Source organism: Suillus subalutaceus (genome assembly GCF_016647625.1).
Source record: "Suillus subalutaceus strain FC151 chromosome Unknown DFJ58scaffold_288, whole genome shotgun sequence".
Lineage (NCBI taxonomy): Eukaryota > Fungi > Basidiomycota > Agaricomycetes > Boletales > Suillaceae > Suillus > Suillus subalutaceus.
The window spans coordinates 32,264-43,787 of NW_024540537.1; the positions used below are offsets into that span (position 1 = coordinate 32,264).

Here is an 11,524-nt window from a genome sequence, read left to right on the forward strand (position 1 = left end):
TAGACGGGGGGGTCCAGGAGGCGACAGATTGAATTCGAGTAGCAGACGACGAATGGTTCGGGGATGACAATGATATAGTTCGGCCATGCGCCTCTTTGACACTCCACCCGAAGAGAAGACAGCGAGGTCGGATGGAAGGATATCGATGCTGGGTCTTCCAACTGTACCGGCATGCACATGACTTCCTAGGGTGATGGGGCTTGCATCCGGTGGATCAGATGATACTGTCGCAGTATCCAGCTCTTGGATCATGCGATCTACGCTGGCTTCGATTACAAGTCTTTCCGCAGGTGGTATGATATTTAGATGCTTAGATGTGTAACGTGCATCAGCCTGGGATCGTGTCGTAACAGTACCACAATTAACTACACCTGTTCAATAGCTTCGAGGAATTGGAGGCAGACTGCCTTTTGGTGGCACTGAGCATTCAAGTTGTGTCCTGAGTGTGACGTGAACTCCGAGTCTGTCGCCGAGTTGCATGGAAGAATCATAAATATTTGTTGATTGAATTGCCCTCGGGCACTTGTGACGGTCGGTGAACGAGTTATCAGTTGGCTAGCTTACCACACAGTGATGCACTCACAAGTCACGCTGACGTGATCGCATGCAAACCCAATGCCCGATGCCCGATGCCCGAAACCCAAAGCAAAGACTATAATCAAAAGAAAAAGTCGAACGTGAAAGCTAGAGTCGAAAGCGAAAATCGAAAGCGAAAATCGAAATTGAAATGGAAATTCCATATCGGGAAACGAAAGAAAGAGTCAAGTGGATATTTTTGTCCGCTTGTGTCCGTCATACGATGATCGTCTTTTTGAGTAATGGTCCTAGAATTTTGTCAGCGGTATAACGCTTCGGGTAACTGTACATACGTACTTATCAACAGTACTTAATACGAGACCAGTTACCAGGGTTCAGGATCTGTATCTGCACCCTTCAGTGATGGCGCCTTCTAAACGAGTCAAGTTCCAAGATGTTGAGCTCGACACCGTTGACTCGGAGAAGGCTCACCGGGCATCGGAGTCCGTGTCAGGCAATGGTCGAACCATACAGTCGTTCATATCTTGGTGAGTACTACTAGATTTATCTTGAGGTTACGGTTGTAGGCTTGTGGCCTACCAGTATTTCGCCTTCCACCTTCCGCTATGACATGGTTACATTATTAACGATCTCTCCATGTGTCCTAGGCTCTTTCTGTTTGGGAGGAATGGTAGTCCACCTCCCCCAAAGAAATCTATTCATGACGCAGATCTGATCCCTGAAGCCACGGCTGGCTTCGCTAGTCTTCTATGGTTCACTTGGATAACACCTCTGCTTTCCCTTGGCTATGCTCGTCCACTCGAGTCATCCGACCTTTATCGACTCCAGGAAGAATGCAGCGCCTTGCCGATTGCCGATGCCATTTTAACATCGTTCAAGACTCGGAAAAAGAAGGCTGCTGAATATAACGAGCGTTTGGCTAAAGGTGAAGTTGGCCCAGGGTTGAAGGGTTTATGGTGGTCCATACAGGGCGTTCGCACAGAACGCGAGAAGCAATGGAGGGAAAAGGACGGAAAGCGCAAAGCAAGTCTCATTTTGGCAATGAATGACAGTATCTTTTGGTGGTTTTGGTCTGCTGGTGTTTTGAGAGTCATCGGTGACACAGCACAAATTACTAGTCCCCTTGTCGTCAAGGTCACAATTTTTCCACAAAATGTCTTCCCCAATCACTCATGTCGGTGTCTGTAGGCGATCATTAATTTTGTCACGGTGTCTTACACAAACCATCTAACTGGTCAATCAACGCCTCCGATTGGTGAGGGAATTGGCCTTGCGTTTGGCTTATTGGCTCTACAACTCATCGCGTCATGGTGCACCAATCACTTCTTCTACCGTAGCATGTCCAGTGGGGTCCTTCTTCGTGACGGTCTTATCACGGCAATATACTCGAGATCACTTCGACTAAGCGCGAGAGCTCGCGTCAACTTAAGCAATGGCGAGTTAGTCAACCACATATCTACTGATGTCTCGCGGATAGATTTCTGCCTGGGCTACTTCCACATGTCATGGACGGCTGTGATTCAGCTCACTATTTGCCTGGTCTTGCTATTGATCAATCTCGGCCCGAGTGCACTCGCCGGTTTTGCCCTTCTCATTGTTGCGACGCCCGTCCAGACCTATGTTATAAAACGCCTCTTTTCCCTTCGCATGAAAAGCATGGTGTGGACAGACAAGCGTTCCAAGATCTTACAAGAGGTCCTCAGCGGCATGCGTGTCATCAAGTTCTTTTCCTGGGAAGTTCCATTCCTGAAGCGTATTTCTGACTATCGACGGAACGAGATGGCGTGCGTGAAATTTCCACCTACTGCCCGTGTCTTGGTTCATATTTATTTCCCATCCAGATATATCCGCACCCTCCTGATCATGAGAGCCGCGATGAACGCCGTTGCCATCTCTGTCCCGACTATCGCTTCTGTCATTGCCTTCGTCACATATTCGTTAACTGGACACAGTCTTACAGCAGCGACTGTATTTACTTCGTTGACCTTGTTCAACTTAGCCCGCATGCCTTTGATGTTTTTACGTGCGTCATCTATTGGAATTTGCAGTCTGTAATCTCACATGCCTTTCCAGCCTTGTCTCTGAGCAGCATTGCTGACGCAGCCACAGCATGCGGCAGACTGCTGGCTGTTTTTGAAGCAGAAACGCTTGACGAGACACTCGTCACAAATAGCGACATGAACGTCGCCGTCAGAGCTCAAGGTGCCAGCTTTACTTGGGACAGTCCGCCCCATCGGCCTGAGGATACAAAAAAGATGGGTAAGGGCAGCAAGATGGGCATGAAGACGGGCAAGCAAAAGCTCCCTTCAACGCCTTTACCAGCTCCTGCAGATGATGGAAGTATCTTCAAAATTACGGGCATTGACATGGAAATTCCTCGGGGCCGACTCGTTGCCATTGTTGGAGCCGTCGGCGCGGGAAAAACCTCCCTCCTTCAAGGTCTTATTGGCGAAATGCGGCGCACTTCCGGTAACGTTGATTTTGGTGGCTCCGTTGGTTATTGTGCCCAAGTCGCTTGGATCCAGGTAGGTTCGCTGATTAGTCTTTTGGCATTGGTGACTAAGAGAAAAACAGAATACAACCATTCGGGAAAACATCTGTTTCGGTCGTCCATTTGAAGAGGAGCGTTACTGGAAGGCCGTCCGAGATGCATGCTTAGAGCCTGACTTGGAGATGTTGCCCAATTACGACCTTACAGAAGTTGGCGAGAAGGCAATGTCTGTTCTTCGTCCTGCAGGACTACTAACCGATGCTTTGCACAGGGTATCTCACTCTCTGGCGGCCAAAAGCAACGCATCAACATATGTCGCGCGATCTATTGCGATACCGACATCCAAATATTCGACGATCCACTGTCTGCTCTTGATGCACACGTCGGAAAGGCAGTATTCCAGAATGTGTTGAAGAAAAGCGCAGACAAAACTCGCATCCTGGTTACCCATGCCCTCCACTTCCTTCCTGAGGTCGACTATATATATACTCTGGTTGACGGGCACATTGCCGAACGTGGCACATACGCCGAACTCATGGCTAATGACAGTGCATTCTCGAAATTTGTCTCGGAATTTGGGTCAAAGGAGGATTCTACGAAGAAAGAAGAGAAAGCAGTGGAGGGTGCAGAGATCGAAGACAAGAAAATTCAGAAAGGAACCACTGTGAAAGCGATGATGCAAGAGGAAGAACGCAACACTGGTGCCATAAAGTGGGAAGTATACCAAGAGTATCTCACAGCAGCTCACGGACCCGTGCTCTTGCCACTGTTACTGCTCTCTGTAATTTTCATGCAATGCTGCAGTGTCATGTCTTCGTATTGGTACGTGATTTCCGCATCTTGTGGTCATTTCGCTAATGTAGTTCGTTAGGCTCATTTACTGGGAAGAAGAGTGCGTGAATGTCACGGACTCCTATAAATTTAAGTGCTCACCACCTTCATAGCAAATGGCACCAAACGGCAGGATTTTATGTGAGTTTTTCTGTTGGACATGACCGACGCATCGCTGATGGTTGTCAATGCAGACTGGCATCTATGCTGCTCTTGGTATCTCCCAGGCGTTGACAACGTTCATGATGGGAGGTGTACTTGCACTACTCACTTACTATGCTTCCCAACAGCTGCACAGGGTAATTGCCTCGTTACTTGTTGGTGGATGCTGACCCTAATTCCATTCGCCAGAGATCGATTCAGCGAGTCATGTATGCCCCGATGAGTTTCTTCGAGACAACGCCTTTAGGCCGCATTATGAATCGCTTTGCCAAAGGTATGTTTCAAAAGGTTTCGATCCTCCGGATTTTCTAACATAAAATGGAAGATATTGACACTGTGGATAATTTAATTGGCGGTGAGCACTTGAGCATCGAAGTCCTTTCGTGAATCACTTCTGACGAGAATAAGACCTGTGTTTTCAGAATCCCTCAGGACGCTCACATCAATGGCATCACAAATCATTGGGTCAATCATTCTCATATCCATCATCATACCATATTTTCTTATCGTGGCCTTCTTCATCTTCATCTGCTGTTACTATGCTGCATTATTCTACCGTGCGAGTGCACGTGAGTTAACGGTCGGTCATTTTGATCAAGTTTGTCCAAATTCTGCCCACGCAAAGGTTCACAGCGTCTGGATGCACTACTGCGATCCTCGCTTTACTCTCACTTTTCTGAGTCATTATCGGGCTTGACTACCATTCGCGCTTATGGCGAATTCGACCGGTTCCGCGTAGAAAATATCCAGCTCACTGATGTCGAGAATCGGTAAGAACTGTAATTACATGCGATCTTCGTCGTTGCTGATGTTTTTCAGTGCTTACTGGCTGACGGTTGCCAACCAGCGATGGCTCGCCATACGCCTTGATTTCCTCGGCTCGTTGCTGACTCTCGCCGTCGCGCTATTGGCTGTTGGAATTCGATTCGATATCTCTCCGGGGCAAACCGGTGTGATGCTCTCGTATATCATGATGGTGCAACAGGTAGTGTTCCGTTGTTCCCTTTTGTTCGAGTTTCATCTGACGACCCACCCAGTCTTTCACATGGATGGTACGCCAAGTTGCTGAGCTCGAGAACAACATGAATTCCGTGGAGCGTGTCGTGCACTATGCGAAAGAGGTCGAACAGGAGGCCGCACATGAAGTCGAAGACAGCCCTGCGCCAGCCGACTGGCCTTCTCATGGCGAAATCGTCATGAAGGATGTGGTTATGAGATACCGCCCGGAGTTACCACCCGTTCTGAAGGGCCTGAGTATGTCTCTCTCCCCTGGAGAGAAGATTGGTGTCATTGGCCGGTGAGTGTCTTTTTTGTTCTATGTAACTCCTGTGGCTTATGAGATGCAGGACTGGTGCCGGGAAATCATCCATTATGACCGCTATTTATCGCATGGTGGAACTAGCATCTGGGTCGATATCCATTGATGGCGTGGACATTTCGACCGTTGGTTTAGCGCAGCTCAGAAAAGGGTTGTCAATTATACCTCAGGATGCTGTAAGTGGCGTGTGTAGCGTCTATTTGAACTTGAGCTGATTATGTGACATGCCTGCAGTTTCTTTGTGCGTGATAACGCGCTAAATATGGGAACCTGTTAACTGACCGTTTCACTACAGTCTCCGGTACTCTTCGGACTAACCTTGATCCTTTCGGGCTACACGACGATGCCAAGCTTTGTGATGCAATGAAGCGGGCGTATCTTGTGGATTCAAACAGTGATCTTCCGTCTACCTCGGAATCGCCCCTTGTTGAAGGGCAGTCGGCGCCTAGATTTAGTCTCGACAGTCCTATTGACGACGAAGGCAGTAATTTGTCAATCGGACAACGTTCTCTTGTCTCACTTGCGAGAGCTCTCGTGAATGACACCAAGATCCTAATTCTTGACGAGGCTACAGGTAATTCTCATATTTACCCTGGTAGCAAATATATTCTCATGGGTTTCTATGTAGCTTCCGTTGACTACGAGACCGACAGCAAGATCCAGCACACCATTGCCAACGAGTTTAAAGAACGCACAATCCTGTGCATTGCACGTAAGTTCGAGAGCTCTCGTCACCTTGCATTGACTTGAAGCAAATATGTAGATCGTCTCCGGACCATCATTGGATATGACAGGATATGCGTGATGGATGCTGGGATGATTGCTGTACGCTCAGATATCTTTCAGTTGTTCTACCCCGTACTGATCATCCGTTCAGGAATTCGATACCCCGGTCAATCTCTTCGCTATGCCGGATAGTATATTCCACGGAATGTGCCAACAATCTTCCATTACTCTCGATGACGTTCTTTCTGCATCCAAACACACAGCGTAATGACTTATACCTAGACTACAGACTACGCACAGATTCGCAGATTACTTCAACATGCATTGCCACATTGAAGCGCTTGCAACCACGTCATGCAAAGATTACATATTGGAGGGGAATGTAATCCACAAAATACAGGGGAAAGTTAAGTGACGCAGCGGTTAGGCAGTCATGTACTAGATCCACTGAGGGGGCCGAAGATTTGGAGCGGCCTCTGCACTTTGTCTTCCCAACTCCCCCAGCTCTAAACAATCTGGGACTAAAACCACCAAACTCTAGCTCACATACAACATTCTTCAAACCCGCCACTGTAAATATGATACTCTGCATCTGGCATTTGGTGTTAACTGACCACTGCAAAGGCAACCACGCCGCATAATCAAGGATCGAATCAAGACGCTGATCCTAATTCTTGACGAGGCTACGGGTAATTCTGATATCCACCCTGGTTGCGAATATGTTTTCTTGGGACCGACAGTAAGATCCAGCATACCATTGCCAACTAGTTTAAAGAACGCACAATCCTGCGCAATACACATAGGTTCGAGAAGACTCGTCGGCTTAATGACTCATACCTAGACTATAAACTACATACAGAATCGCAGGTTATCTTACATACATTGCTACGTTATGCAAAGACTACATACTGGAGCTCAAGGGGAATGAAATCGACAAAATAAAAGGGAAAGCTACGTAACGCAATGGTTAAATAGTCATGTAGATTCATGGGACTGAAGATCTAGAGCGTCCTCTGCACTTTGTTCTCCAAACTCCCCCAGCTCCATACCGTCTGGAACTGGGGCCACCACCGGCAATCTCTCGCATACGGTATTCTTCAAACCCGCCACTGCAGATATGATACTATCATCTGGAATTTGTTGTTGTCGCAACATATCAAGAGTTTTGGCCAACAACTCATTGAGCGAGTCGAGCTCAATCTTCGAAGCATCTGATGGCATGTGGCACTCCGTGCCCCTGACAAGACCTGGAAGGCTCTCAATAACATCATTTAACTCATCATCAGAGTAATGTTCGATGATATACCATGCACCCCTCATCAGGTACCACCAATGAATGGCTCTGACGGCTTCAAAGTAAGATGCGGCCTGCTCTTGTAGAGCAATACGGAGGGAAATTCCGGCGAGGTAAAAAAGACCATGAGCTTCTTCGTTAGTGACATTGGTGGAGGAATATTGGTAGGGGAGAGAGGGAATGCGATGGCGAGAGGGAGAGGAAGGAGAGGGAGTGCGATGAGGAGGCGAGGGCGAGGGAGTGCGATGAGGAAGCGAGGGCGAGGGAGGGCAAGAGGAGGTGCGAGTGCGAGAGGGGGTGCGAGTGCGAGTGCGAGTGCGAGTGGGCGAGGGAATGCGAGGAGGGAGAGAGAGAGGAGGGGGAATGAAGGGAGAGGGACGAGGGGGAATGAAGGGAGAGGGGTGGGGGGGAATGAAATGAGAGGGAGGAAAGGGAATGAAGGGATAGGGAGGTGGAATGAAGGGATAGGGAGGATGAATGAAGGGATAGGGAGGACGTTGAGTGAGACGACTGGAATGGAGTGTGCTTATAATCCACTTTTTGATAGTATGGCCATTCTGGATCAAGTGAGGGTGCCAGTCGGAGTTCTTTGCAAGAGTGAAGACGAGACGGAAATAGGGGATAAGACGACCTTGGTCGATGGAGTCAAACAAATCATTGCTGCAAGTAAAGAGTGCGGTGATGAGGGTTAGGCAGAGCTCGGAGGACTCGTCAGCTCCGGCAGCAATGGTAAACTTTACAAGGTCTTGTCGGGCGCTACAGACAATATTTGCGGCGTAACGGCGGAGCTGATGAAATTGATCTCTACCCATGTAGCGAATGAGGACACGGCAGTAATGAGTATAACTTGCGAGATCGTCAACGTTGGGCGCAGGTAAAACAAGGAATACAAGAAGCTGGATTTCGGGCAGGGGAGATATCGCCAGATCGCTACCTTCGGGCCATTCAGTGAAGCTGAACAGGTTGATTGCATTGGTGATCCGAAAATTGTCTTCGTCGTGTCCGTTTGGAACAAAGGGACAAATGGCCTTCAGAACAGCATGGGAGAAGGGATGATGACGAGGTAATTCAACTTCGGCCGTGTACCTGAGACTTTCGCGGGCAGCACGAAGTGCAATATGGCGAAGTCTACGTGACCGGTTGTTATTCAAAAATGGAATGATGCGGTCTTGAGTAAGGCGTGATGGTTTGGCACTGAACAAGAGCAGAGCATCTCCAGCTGCGTCATCGTCGGCAAATTTATAGAAGTGCTCTGCGCAGTCCAACAGCCAGTCAACTCCCGGCAGATTGGATTTCAATTGGAATTGACCATTCCAAATCAATGTGTCATCATTGGGATGAGCAAAATCATCCACGCCAGCAGCCACAGCCATACGCAGAGCAGCACGGGTGTCCGCTTGGAAGGATAACTTCGAATCTGAATCATTGGTGTCGCCCATTCGGTAGTAGGAAGTTCTACATTGTTCCAGTGCCTGAGGGAGATACAGGGCGCGCCACCGTTCCCAGAGATTCCACCCCTGTGTGGTTGTGTGGAGCATATCCCTCACATCATGATAATTGGAAGAGCAGTAAATCAATGTTCGTCCATGTGCTAGTGCGCTGTCGCGTTGTATCGGAACGCCACGATGGTCAAAACATGCCTTGAACATGTCTCGAACTTCAGTGCATAACGACACGAGATTCACGTCTGGCAGCTCCGACATTGTAGGCATCAGTTCGACCACCGACCTAAAAACATCACGGCGTCTCGAAATCTCCAACATCCACTCCATAGCAGATTTAGTACAATCTTCATTTTGATGCTGGAAGCCCGCACGTGCACAAAAATGACGAAAGACAGCTTGGATGAACAAGGAGACAGGCGTCTGGAATGGACTGTCGGGACGTATCAACGACACCATGATGGCAAAGGCATGGCAAAGGCCGCCGAAAGTAGTCATTGCAATAACAAGGATGGAGATGAGCGGTTGTATCGCCCACAGCATGGCCCCCAGGGACAGACCAAATAGAAGCAGAGAGATTTGTAGAAGAATTGGGAACGACCGCAACACATTTTCGAACCGCCACGCCTTTAGCTCCTGAAACTTGCGGTGCCTCATCCGACATCGGTCTTGGAGAGATCCATGACCAAAACGAGTTGCTTTATAGTGACCCAGCCATTGCTTGCCCATGACAGCACCATAAGCAGCGAGAAGACTAAATGCAAGGCTCGCATACGCAAGCGCCTGCATCCATAATTTGGAAGAAGAGAGACTTGCAGATGAGGGAAGGATGATTGGCTGGGTAGCAGAACGACCATTCGATATGTCCTGCATAAGTTGCACCAACAGAACATTGGTGGTGTCACTAGGATTTGGCTGCATTGCAATGATGAACGCGGTATTGACAGTGGCGAATAGACCAGCCTGCCGGTTACTCATGTTAGATGCTGTTGAGATAACGACGTGTTTCACGCACGAAGATAAGGACTATATCCATATTTCCATTACACCTCTCTAACATGTCGTCGTCGTACTCGTCAGACACAGTTTTGTATGTTGCCCAAAATTTAGAAAGGGCATCCTTTGCTCTTTCCTTGGCAATTGTGGGGTTCTGGAGGACCTCGAGAATCTGCTCGAGAAGGCCAGTATCAGAACTTGAATGATAGCAGTTAATTCCCAAGTCTTCGCAAACACCGTGACGTTGCAATGAAAAGTACTCACTGGGCATCGGTTTGTTGGTATGGTTCTAGGTCCGTAGTCACGGTAGTACGGTTGTGCAGCCCTATTTGAGTACGGTGTCGCATAGTGTGGTTGTGAGTTAGGCGGCTGGTTGGAGAAGTAATAAGTCATTGCAGGAGAAGCCTAAGGATGAAATCGTTCGAGAAGGGAAAAGGTTCCAACTGAGGAATCGAACGTTGAATTCAAGCTAATTTGTAGTGACAAGTGCCAACTTCCATATAGAATTCTCAAGATTCGAGGAACGGACTTAATACCAAGGAGGTTATCTCGAAATGTGTCACCTTGGCCCGCGTCTAGATAAGTCTAGCTAGATCGGATCGATAAGTCTGGACAGTGGACACCCTCACGTTATTCACAATGAAAAGACCTCCAGACTGACGGACTTTGCCATGGGGTTGGTGCTAGACGAAGGATGCGTCAATGTCCGACGTATTTGGACTGGAATGAACCATGAGCCACGCACCGAATTTTCAAGAGCTGTTGCTTCGCTAGATGTGTGGGTTTCTTAAGTCGAATCCCCCGATGAATTGGCTTTGCAAGTCGTTGTGAATAACAGTTTAAACGATGTAAGATAATGGTCCCAGGACTCACATCATTTACTATAAAATAACAGGCCTCGAAGCTTTACTTCAAGTCGAAGCTTTATTTTGCTACAGTACTTGTTGCAAGCGCAACCTCAGTGTACTGTGCTGACGTAGTGCAGTCACAGTGGATGACAATATTATGTAATCAATGATTAATCGTGACGAAGTAGTTTCGAAGCGCTTCAACTTTCAAGAGCATCCGAGACTCGCAACGTTGATGCTTCGAGTACTTACTACTATATGTGCGCTTCCTCAAAAGTATCAAAGCCAGACTCCATGTCAGTATCCTGCTGTGCTATCCCAAACTCCCTAATTCACACCCGAACGCGATATGTGCATCATCAATGACGTCAACCCCGCCACCGCTCTTACTCCCAAACTTCCAAGCAACCTCCAGCGTGTCCTCGACGCGTTGTCTTTGGGCGGGCAGATACCCAAGACAGACGACTCCGCCATCCACGTCGTCAGCGACAAGGTACAAAGTCCAACATCGTCGCCCTATCCGTGCGTCTTAGGCTCTCTAGACTCGATGCTATCGATACCGCAGTTTGAGGACGGGATCAATTCACGTTAGGCATCGTTCTGTAAGAGTTTTGACTTGACTTGCATACCTACATACTGATGATTCCTCAGGTATATGTTCCCCGACCCCTCTTCCACCTTCTCATAAAATCCACCACATCTGGCTGTGCAATCTGTTTTTCCATCCTTGGTCCAAGCCAGGCAAAATACCCAATTTGTGTGTCTTTCGAGAATGACGACGAGGTCGCCTGTCTTTGCATCCCAGATTTTGACTAGGTATTCACATTTATCAGTCGAGGGCTGGTCGTATCCAGCAGTCGCAAACATGGTCGTGTCTGA

General features: G+C 48.2%; 3 protein-coding genes across 3 annotated transcripts; 2 read left to right on the forward strand and 1 right to left on the reverse strand.

Moving 5' to 3' along the window:
- Positions 1 to 886: 886 nt before the first annotated feature.
- DFJ58DRAFT_824128 (ABC transporter) lies at positions 887 to 6,494 on the forward strand. The gene is made up of 21 exons (XM_041392141.1): positions 887 to 909; positions 953 to 1,064; positions 1,174 to 1,671; positions 1,726 to 2,321; positions 2,379 to 2,560; positions 2,611 to 3,062; positions 3,112 to 3,249; positions 3,300 to 3,850; positions 3,900 to 3,920; positions 3,973 to 4,000; positions 4,054 to 4,158; positions 4,211 to 4,295; positions 4,444 to 4,601; positions 4,655 to 4,791; positions 4,841 to 5,006; positions 5,059 to 5,318; positions 5,368 to 5,519; positions 5,635 to 5,913; positions 5,968 to 6,051; positions 6,103 to 6,164; positions 6,217 to 6,494. Exons 3-21 carry the CDS (start codon positions 1,174 to 1,176, stop codon positions 6,331 to 6,333), a joined length of 4,071 nt encoding a protein of 1,356 aa, XP_041235537.1. The 5' UTR covers positions 887 to 909; positions 953 to 1,064; the 3' UTR covers positions 6,334 to 6,494.
- A 3,021-nt stretch (positions 6,495 to 9,515) lies between these two features.
- DFJ58DRAFT_671440 (uncharacterized protein) lies at positions 9,516 to 10,068 on the reverse strand (the record flags this gene model as incomplete). Its single annotated transcript, XM_041382955.1, has 2 exons — positions 9,516 to 9,764; positions 9,817 to 10,068. Coding segments are annotated over 2 exons (501 nt in total), but the record flags the coding sequence as incomplete, so codon positions are not given.
- A 794-nt stretch (positions 10,069 to 10,862) lies between these two features.
- DFJ58DRAFT_824138 (uncharacterized protein) lies at positions 10,863 to 11,524 on the forward strand. The gene is made up of 3 exons (XM_041392142.1): positions 10,863 to 10,921; positions 10,947 to 11,247; positions 11,297 to 11,524. Exons 1-2 carry the CDS (start codon positions 10,881 to 10,883, stop codon positions 11,176 to 11,178), a joined length of 273 nt encoding a protein of 90 aa, XP_041235539.1. The 5' UTR covers positions 10,863 to 10,880; the 3' UTR covers positions 11,179 to 11,247; positions 11,297 to 11,524.

Coding starts and splice junctions, on each gene's coding strand:
- DFJ58DRAFT_824138 (XM_041392142.1), top strand. CDS start 10,881: ATGCTTCGAGTACTTACTACTATATGTGCGCTTCCTCAAAA. Junction 10,922..10,946: donor ATATGTGCGCTTCCTCAAAA/GTATCAAAGCCA, acceptor ACTCCATGTCAG/TATCCTGCTGTGCTATCCCA.
- DFJ58DRAFT_824128 (XM_041392141.1), top strand. CDS start 1,174: ATGTGTCCTAGGCTCTTTCTGTTTGGGAGGAATGGTAGTCCACCTCCC. Junction 1,672..1,725: donor CTAGTCCCCTTGTCGTCAAG/GTCACAATTTTT, acceptor CGGTGTCTGTAG/GCGATCATTAATTTTGTCAC. Junction 3,063..3,111: donor CCCAAGTCGCTTGGATCCAG/GTAGGTTCGCTG, acceptor AGAGAAAAACAG/AATACAACCATTCGGGAAAA.